This window comes from Gracilinanus agilis, chromosome 1 (assembly GCF_016433145.1).
Source record: "Gracilinanus agilis isolate LMUSP501 chromosome 1, AgileGrace, whole genome shotgun sequence".
Taxonomy (NCBI): Eukaryota; Metazoa; Chordata; class Mammalia; order Didelphimorphia; family Didelphidae; genus Gracilinanus; species Gracilinanus agilis.
This window is the reverse complement of record NC_058130.1, coordinates 10084139-10094193: the sequence shown is the minus strand read 5'-3', so window position 1 is coordinate 10094193 and position 10055 is coordinate 10084139. Positions and strand designations below refer to the sequence as shown.

The window sequence follows — 10055 nt, the reverse complement described above, 5'->3', positions numbered from 1 at the left end:
TGACCTCTTTGGGAGCGCCAGGTCACTAAGGGGAACAACTAGGGCTCCCGGTTACGTTTAGACGAGAAAGCTCCCAGATAATTAGGGGACACCTACGGGACGACAGGAGGATCTAAATCCAAAGGCAAAAAGTCTCTAAGAACGGAGGCCCTCAGGCGGCGCGGTGAGGCAACTTCCGGTCACGTGCTGCCCCTCGTCCTTCCCACCATTGTCGCTGTGATATGTGTAACGGCGCACGCTCGGCTCTCGCCGTGCCCCCGCCCGCGCGGCCAATGAGCTTCGCCCAGATCGCTCTTGCGTGAGGCCCCACCTTGTGACGCTGGGGTCGCCGGAGTAGAGGAGGCGTGTCACCGGTGCAGCCACGGAAGCCGGGAGGAAAACACAGAAGACCGCGGACGGAGGGCGGGAGTGGCGCCATGGTCTACATCTCGAATGGTGAGCTGAAGACCTGCGCTTCGTGCGCCGCGGGGGGCCGCTGGAGGCTCGGGAAGGCTCCTCGACGCGGGGCGGGCAAGGGAGGGGAGCGGCCTCGGCCCCCCCAGGGGCTCCGGCGGCGATAGCGCAGGCCGAGCTGGGACCGAGGGAGGGATAGAGCGCAGCCGGGCTGGGGCGCTGATCCTGAGCTGCGGCCCCAGAGCAGGGAGATTCCCCGCGGTGACGGGCGGTCCCGGGGGGCCGGACACCCGCAGCCCCACTCCCCATCCTGTTGTGTCCACACACCGGGAGGGACTGATCGGCGCCCAAAGCCTTGGCCAGAGCGAAGGACTGGAGCGCTCTTCGGTGTTGCCTCACAGGGGTCAGCTTGCGCTTCCGGCCCCGGGACCCGTCAGGCCGGGGACACCCGAAAGCGATGGAAAAAGGGAACGAGGGCCGGTCTTTTAACACTCTCGGGTCTCTCCTGGGCACCCCAGTGTGAGCACCAGGAAGACTGTAGAAGAGCCGGCCTGTGGGCGCTGTCGCAGCCAGGCTCTTCCAGATCTAATGCTTAGGGCATGGGCGGGGCGGGGTGGGCTGGGGGAGGTCCGGCTCCTGGGGTAAATCGACCCGTGTGGAGCTATGGGAGAAGAAGAGAGGCCCGAGGACCCAGACTTCCAGCGAGTTGGGCTTTGGCTTAGCTGAGGAATGAGGGAAAGAACTCTCCATCTCATCATCGAGTCCAGCCCGAACCTCCGCCTTAGAATCGATACTGAGTATCAGTTCCAAGGCGGAAGAGCTGAGAGGTCTTGGCAATAGGGGTTCAGTGACATGTCCAGGATCACACAGCGAGGCAGTGTATGGGCCAGATTGGAACCTGGACCTCCCATCTCCAGGCCCGGAGGAGGAGCCAATTGAGGAATGGATGCTGAAGTGGGTTTGAGAATATCTGTTTTGAGGTTTAATGCAATTCATTAGTTAGAAATGTGGCCTGAAGCCTTAGAGCTTTGTGGCTGAAAGTGTTAGATTTAGTGATCTCTCACTGGCAGCTTACAAGCCTACTACACTGCTTTGGAAGTGAATTAAATCAGCCCAAGGGGAAGACCTTAGAGGGAGAGGATCCACCCCTACCTTTGGGGAATGCTGATTGAAGGGGGAAAGGAAAGGAAGGCCCTCTAGGAGACCAAAGGAGGGAGTGAGGTACCAAGATGAGTGAGGAGGTATTCCCCGAGGAAGGTGCTGAAGTAACCTGCCTTTAAATGTAGAGACAGGCACTGTGAAAGGCCATTGGATTTGGCAATTAGGAAATCATGGTTGTTCCAGGGATGAAAGAAGTAGTGATCAGTAAGCAAGTAGAAGCCACAGTTGAGTCATGCTGGAGGTGGTTTGACTCTAATTTTTGGAGTTGTGCTAATGAGGAGGCCAGCCTCCCTAGCTGGCCAGGGATTGGCAATTTGGTCAGCCTTACAGTCCAGATTCCTCCCACCTTTCTTGCCCACCTGTCATGAGTGTCAGCAGTTAGGGCCCACAGAATTCCAGAATGGAAAGACCCCTAAGTGGCCACTGAGTCTAACACACTCTAAGAAGAATCCTCACTAGTGGACTCAGCATGGGGTCATCTGGTCTCTTCTGGAAGGAGCTCTTAGGAGGAGGAGCCCACCATTCTTACAGGTACCCCCTGCATTTCAGCACAACACTTGTTGGGAGGTCACAAAATAGAGAACTTAAATTGCTTCTTTTTGTCCCCCTCACTCCCCTTGCTGCTCCTCTACCCTCTGGAGCGAAGCCAAAAAGAGGCTTAAAAGAGGCTTAACCCCCCTTCCCTCCCCCCCCCCCCCACATTTCCACAGGACAGCCAAACCCTTCATATACTTAAGGGGAGGTAAAACACCCTCTTACCCATCTTCTCTTCCAGACCAAATTCCTCATTTTCTTAATCCTCACATGGCATAAACTCTCAGCTCTTAAACTGTGTCTGTTTTACCACTACCTTTCTAAAATACTCTGCCTCTTCCTTCTTTTTTGGAATCTGCTGAGGGATAATACATTTTTCTCTACCCTATCATTGTTAAGTCTTTGTGAGGCTTTATTTGTCTTTGTAAAATAACCAATTATTTAGACTGGGTTCCACTCTCAGGTTCACTGTAGATGACTGTAGTTTATTGTTAGTTTATCCCATTCTCCTTTCCCAGTTAGGACTGTTAAATTGATTTTTCCCATTATCAAATCTGTTATAATACTTCTTCTCTTTTTTTCCCCCACTTCAGAAGAAAAAAGAAAAGAAAAAAAAGAACAAACTCAGCCGTAGGTATCTAGTTTATATTGCTTAGAACAACCCCATGGATCCCAGTCTGCTCTCTCCCTTCTTCTAGGCTGGACACAGATCAGAGGGTTGGACCATTTTTTTCTTTGTCATTAGCCCTCCCTTAGCTAGTTTGTTTCAGCTTGGACCCCACACCTACCCCCATTCCCCTGTCCCAGCCTAGTCCCTTTCGTACTTTAATTTCTACCAGGATAACAAAGTTTGAACCTTCCCTAGCCCAGACAAGATAAAAATGAGATTTAGAGTATCTCTAATCCTACCTGTCCCCCAACTCCATGTTGGAAAAATTATTTCCCTATGGTGCCCCAATTGCCATCTTACTATATTAAAAAGTAGTAAGCTTTTCCTTCTTCCCATAGTCTAGGCACTTTTTGTTCATTTGTTTGTTTTAACCCGTAGGTCTCTGTTCTTTCTCTAATACTTAAAGGTTTGGGACTCCAGAGAGTTAATAGTCTCTTCTCCCATTTTCAGCATTAAATACTTGCCAGGCTTCAGGGCTTCACTGTTTTGTCAGTTGTGTTTGCCTTTGAAAGACTTGGCCCAGCTCTTATTTTCTCAAAAGCAAGGAATGGAAGTCATTGTTTCCATCCAAAGTCCTTTTTTTTCCCCTTATGGAGTTGGGCTCAACCCACCAAGTCAGATTACATTTAATGGCATGATAAAATAAGACTATGTAGCCCAGCTTTTGTCCAGCACTGCTTGGCAACTCCGCTGTCCCTTTAACTTGGCTGGAGAACCCTTAGCAGAGTGGGAATGGCCCCAAACCTGGTCAAACACAAGGTGTCTTAGGGTTTGTACACATGGTAAAAATGCCCCAGGTGCCAGCCTAGACTGAGTGTCCATTGAAGAGGTGAGGAAGAGGGGAGGGGAAAGCCTCAGAGCAAAAGCAAGATCATCCTAGGAGGTGGAGCTGATAGACTAGCAGTGAGGAAGTTGTGCCAACCCTCCAGGACCCAACAACAGGGGAAATTCAACAATGGTCACTTGTTCAAATATATCTTGCATAAACATGTGGTTTTTGTGTTTGAAAATTCCAATTTCTATTGCACAAAGGTCTTTATTTTGTTTTGAAATGAATGAAGTCCTGAAACTTTTCTCATAGGCGATAATGAACACACAGGGTACCATTTTCAAAGCTTATAAGTGGGGGCAACTTGGTGGCTCAATGGATAGAGAGCCAGGCCTAGAAATGGGAAGTCCTGGGTTCAGATTTGACCTCAGACACTTTCTAGCTGTGTGACCCTGGGCAAGTCACTGAACCCCAATTGCCTAGCCGTTACTGCTCTTCTGCCTTAGAACCAGTACACAGTATCAATTCTGAGATGGAAGCTAAGGGTTTAAAAAGAAAAGCTCTGACATTTTTAACATGCTCCTACTGACATTTCCACATAGGCAGGGGAGCAGACTCTTCTTAAAAGCTCCCAGGCAGTCCAAATAAAGCTTGGGGTTCACTAGAGCTGCTCATCTTGGGGGGAGGGGAGAGAGAAAAGGAAGGAAGGAGAGATAGATAGATAGATAGATAGATAGATAGATAGATAGATAGATTGCTTTTCAGGACTTCCTGTATTTGGGAGTTGTTTTTTTTGTTGTTGTTGTTGGTTTTTTTTTAGGATAGAATATATGCTTGAAAACCTGAATCCATTAGGAGTCGGTGACTAATGAAGGGTTTACTTTCACATTTTAATGCAATACCTGTTATAAATGACATTTCTCAATTACAATGTTGCTCTTTTAGCTTCTTCTGTTTTTCTTTCATTGATTGTAGGACAAGTTTTGGATAGCCGGAATCGGTCACTATGGAGTTTATCATTTATAACAGATCTCTTTTGGGGAATCGCCGACTTTGTGATCATGTTGTGAGTATCACTACATATGCCTATTAAACTTCCTTTATATGTTAAATCTGTGACCTTGTCATTCTTCCAGAGGTTCAGATATTATCCCATCCCATCCACAACTTCTCACCTACATCCTTCCGTAAATCTCCACTGGGGGGGGGGGGGGGGGTTCCTGTGTGTGGACCTGAGCTGTCTCTCCTGTGGCTAGCAATGGACATCCCTCTCCATGATGAGTTTAAACTTTGAGGCCTGAGGTTCTGTCACTCTGGTGGTCCTTCTTCCCGACGCTCCCCTGAGATGACCTCAGAAGTGAAGTAGATGGGTCCATGGCCACGGAACTGGTGTCAGAGGGAGATTTTGAATGGCAACATCCCCTTATGTTTTGGGGATGATCTCTCAAAAACTCCATTTTTCTTTTCTTAGTAATTTTTTATCTGATTGTATTTTATTGCTGCCTTATTATGAGCAGTAAAATCAGCTCTAAACCACTCTGTGTCAAGCATGGCTCAGTCCATGAATAGTGGATTCCTGATAGGGATAGGACAGCCAGTGAGCACTGTGGTCATCTGGGCTCATTTTACTCTATACCAACACCTGCTGATTCAACCAGCATTTTTTCCATGCAAATGTGCTAGACTAGGGGAGATTTTTTTTTTTAAACCCCTTACCTTCCATCTTGAAGTCAATACTGTGTACTGGCTCCGAGGCAGAAGATTGGTAAGGGTGGGCAATGGGGGTCAAGTGACTTGCCCAGGGTCACACAGCTGAGAAGTGTCTGAGGCCGGATTTGAATCTAGGACCTCCCGTCTCTAGGCCTGGCTCTCAATCCACTGGGCTACCCAGCTGCCCCCAGATTTGTTGTTTTTTAAAGAAAAAGGAAAAAAGCCTATTCCCTGGTACTCAAGACCATGTAATTCAGGAGGAGTCTGTTTCCCTCCAAAGAGCTCATTGGTTTGCATATATAGCACATTTTGATTTGTATAGAAGCAACACAGAATAACTGAGTCCTATCTGAAGGTTTTGGAGACCTTGGGTATGTGTGTGGGGGTGTGACTGCAGAGGCCTGGCCAGTGGGAATGGGTAGAAATCTTTTTGAAAGACAAATCCACTCTGAGTGTTTGCTTCAAGCAGCTGTCAAAGCAGTGCATCCTCATATGCCCCAGGGCTTAGACCTGCATAGCTTTGACTGTCTGCTCTGCACATTTTGGTTAATGAGTTCATGCCTAACAAGCCTTAACAGAATATACTTTTCTTCCATTTAAGATCCATTGCAAAGTCTGGTTAAAACTGGAACCTACTTTCACACCTATTTTTTGCCTTTCTCATTTCCTCTCTTTTTTCAGTTTCAAAAGTCTGCTTCAACAAGATGTGAAAAGAAGAGGCTGCGTCAGCTCATCTGATTCCCGTTATGATGATGGAAGAGGGTACATTGCTTTTTGAAAATCTTCTCTAGAAGGAGAAATAATATAGCTAAAAAATAAATTAGCATGTTATTGCTAAGCTTCTGGTTCAGACCCCACCTCTGCAATGATCTTAATGGCCTGGGGGCCTCAGTTTCCTCATTTGTAAGATGATGGAGGAGAAGGTGGCCAGCCTTCAAGGGCTTTTTCAGCTCTAAACATACGCTTCTTCGTGACCTCATTTGGGGTTTTCCTGGCAGAGATGCCGGAATGATTTGCCATTTCTTCTGCTCGTTTTAGAGATGAAGCTGAGGCAAGCAAGGTGAAGTGACTTGCCCAGAGTCACACATCTAGGAAGTGTCTGAGGCCAGATTTGAACTCATGAATTGAGTCTTTCTATCTACTGTGCCACCTAGCCACTAACTCTTTTAAGTTTTAAGTAAACTTGGAGATTAACTTTAAACTCTTATTTTTCTGCTTGAATACATTGCATCTCTCACTTCTTTGACTCTGACTTGTTTTCCCAAAATCATAGGATATGTTGGTTGACCAATCAGGGAATTCACTGCTGGGAGTCCCTAAAGTTTCACTATGCTGTGGGGCTGGTATTGTACATGTGGAAGCCAGAAAAGGGATCCTTTGTAGAGTTGAGAAGATCTCAGGACTTCTTGGGAAACTCTGCTTCCCAGAGTATGTACTTGGTATGATTTTTTTTTCCCCTCCCAAACAGGCCTCCAGGAAATCCTCGCCGCAGAATGGGCCGGATAAATCACATGAAGGGCCCCAGCCCTCCTCCAATGGCTGGTGGATGAGGAAGGTAATTGAATCTCTTGTGTTATTTTGAAAGTATTTTTGTTTCTAAAACAATTCCTAATCTTATTACTGTGGATGTTTTTAATAGAAAACCACATTTGGAACAGTACTCACTTCCATCAAACTGTTCAATTTTTACTTAAAATATTGACAATATGCATAAATAGTTAATTTAGTTAACATACTAGCTTTGCTGCCTCATATCTTAGTCATATGGCTACATGCTTAGGTATGAAATCATTTCAATGCTCCTGCTAACTATTTTCCTTTCCTCTACTAGGTAAATGCCTGCTCTGAGAAGTAGGCAAGGAGACACACCCTTCCTTCCACAAAGAAAAAGAAAAGTCAAGTATTGACCTTGGAGGAACATAGGGATTTGTGTCTGAAGGAATTGCTCTGTCTACACAGATTAATGATGTTGTGCTGGGAACTCCCATCTTACAGGATCCAGTGTAACTGATTGCAATTGTATAAATGCACATGTTCATTAGCTCTCATTTTGTATAGTTCATGAGAATCCTAATGTAGTTCTAATAAGTAAATATTTTCAGCTTGTTAAACATTGCCTTTATTCAACATTGTTTAATACTATATCAGTCCCTGGAAGTTAAAGGGAAAACCATCACTACAAATACATTTTTTTTTAAGTTCAGGAAAGACTAAATTGGGCTTTGGATGGTCATTTTTCATTTCCTTAAATATGTTCCATTATCTGCTTTAGTTTATAAATAAATCCCATGGCACTTTTTGTTTTTGTAAGTAATATTCCATTATCTACTTTGCTTTCATTTTTAAAGAAATCATTGTGCTTGCTTCAATTCTCTTCACATGAAATATGTATGCCTCCTGCATCTTTATGATCCTCAAACATGTTACATATACAAGCCTCCCATCTTTTCATAAGGAACATGGCCCAGTGAGTACCTTAAATACATCTGTGTTTGTGTGTCAATCACGGATCGCCTAGATACCAAAGGGAAAACGATCTCTTCCTAAGAGATCCATGTTGGAGCCTAAAAGAATATGGAGCCAAATGCAATCTTTCTATTTTAAATAATGAAACATTATTCGTGGGCAAGATAATATTTTTTATTTTCAAAAACAAATTGAAATCTAATTTTGATGTGTTTGGAAATCTAATGGGAAAATCAATTTACAGTTTTTTTATTGCTTGGGTGGGTGACTATTTTTTTTTTATTTTTTAATTTTTTTTAAACCCTCACCTTCCATCTTGGATTATTACTGTGTATTGGCTCCAAGGCAGAAGAGCGGTAAGGGTAGGCAATGGGAGTCAAGTGACTTGGCCAGGGTCACATGGCTGGGAAGTGTCTGGGGGCAGATTTGAACCTAGGACCTCCAGTCTCTAGGCCTGACTCTCCATCCACTGAGCTACCCAGCTGCCCCCCGGGTGGGTGACTATTAAAGTGACTTTGCACCAAAAAGTACATCTAAATAAAAAAAAAAAAAACACATGCCACATACACTGAAAAAAAAACAAGGCAAGTCTGGTTGCAGTGACCAGTAGGAGAGACAGACATCCCCTGAAGCCCAAGATGTATCTGTCACCTTATCCCTGCTGGTGTGGGTTATACTTCTAAAAGGAAGCATTGGCCCACCACCTCAGCTTCACTGGGCCTGTCCATTCAAAGCCTCCATCTGTTTCATCCAGACCTTCTAGCCACTTAGACAAGTCTCCACTCTTACAGCTCCAGAGCTTCCTCTTTACCTCTCCCTGGATAACTTTGATCTGATTCAGGCATTCCTAACCTCAAGTCTATAAACTTGTTCTGATTTTGCAAAAAAAAAAAAATTTGATATTTATAAGTGGTTTCCTTTATTGTATTTAAAAACATCCTTCATCCATGGCAAAAAAAAAAAAGAGTCCATCTCCTAATTGGACTCCATACTTCCAGGCTTTCCCTCTGCCCCCATTCTAGCCTTGATGGAGTGGTCAAAGCAACCTCTTTAAAGCCACAGGCCTGCCCACTCACCTGCTGTGGAAGCTTCAGTAATTCCCCAATTCCTGTAGGATCCACTGAGAATATTCTTGGGGAAAACTTCCTGGCAGATTGCACCTTTACAGCTCCAGGCCCTGTCCCTTTCCAAAGGGCCTTCCACCTCCCACCTCAGCTGCCTTTGAACCTGTTTGTTAAAATCCTCTTCCTCTCCCCCCACCCCCTTCAGTCTTGGGGCCATCTTACCCCTTTGAAGCCAGGAAGACAAGTTCAAGGCCTACCTCTAAAACCAAATATAGTTTTATCCTTCAGACTAGACCAGGCATAGCCTCTGCTCAGGCCAACTTCCAATTATAGGTTGCGGAGAAGATGCTGACCTACATTCATTAAGGGAAGTTTTTTGTTTTTAATTTGGTTAATTCCCTATACCCGTGGTGGTGAACCTATGGCATGCTTGCCAGAAGGGGGGCATTCAGAGTCCTCTCTGGGTATGCACACCATTGCCCCAGCACAGAATTTGTTACTAGAAAGCCAGAGGGATGTGGGGCCAGGCTGCTCCCCTTCCCTCTCTCCACCTGTGCCTTAGGACATTTCTCAGATCACCCATCCCTCTCTGCTTTTAACTTGGAATCCCTCTTGGAGAGTGGGAGAGAAAGGGAGTTAAATTGGCACATAGACTCATTTTGCACTGGCTACCGTCTAATGCCACCTTGTCTCCACCCCAACACACCCCCATTCTGAGATTCCCCAGCTTTAGCCAGAGCTCTGCTCTTAGACTACCTTCCAAGGGATGGCAGTTCCATTCTCCCCGAGTTGCTTTCTCCTCAAATGATAAGTGGACATAGTGTATTTCTCCCCCTTAGTAGGAGGTCAGGAATTGTTTCTGGGTCTGCAATCCCATTCTAGCATCCATCCGTGGTAGGCACTTGGAAATGTTTAAGAGCCAGCTGACTGGACATTTCTCGGAATTCAATTCCACCAAAGAGGCAGAGATCCAACAGATGATCCTTTCCCTGATGGGTAAACAGATGGTGCATGGAGGTGGTCACCTGCCAATCAATCAACCAAGCTTATATACCTCCTCCTGTGTTCTGGGCACTGGGGATACCTAGAAGGAACCAATCCGTCCTTACATGGGGAGGTGTTTACAGCATTAAGAAAATACGTACAAATATATTAAAAAACTGGACACAATAATTTGGGCAGGAGGAACCCAATGGCGGTTGGGGAAGCCTGTAGAAGAGGAGGATGAAAGTTTGGTCTCAGCAGGAAAGGTGAGGAGGGAGGCCATTCCAGGCAAGGAAACAAGATA

The 10055-nt window shown here is 45.6% G+C and overlaps 1 protein-coding gene across 1 annotated transcript; it reads left to right on the top strand.

Annotated features, from left to right (window-relative positions):
- Positions 1 to 334: 334 nt before the first annotated feature.
- Positions 335 to 6796, top strand: SELENOK (selenoprotein K). The gene is made up of 4 exons (XM_044656783.1): positions 335 to 435; positions 4503 to 4593; positions 5919 to 5999; positions 6706 to 6796. The coding sequence occupies exons 1-4, from the start codon at positions 417 to 419 to the stop codon at positions 6794 to 6796; spliced, it is 282 nt and encodes a 93-aa protein (XP_044512718.1). The 5' UTR covers positions 335 to 416.
- Positions 6797 to 10055: the final 3259 nt, after the last annotated feature.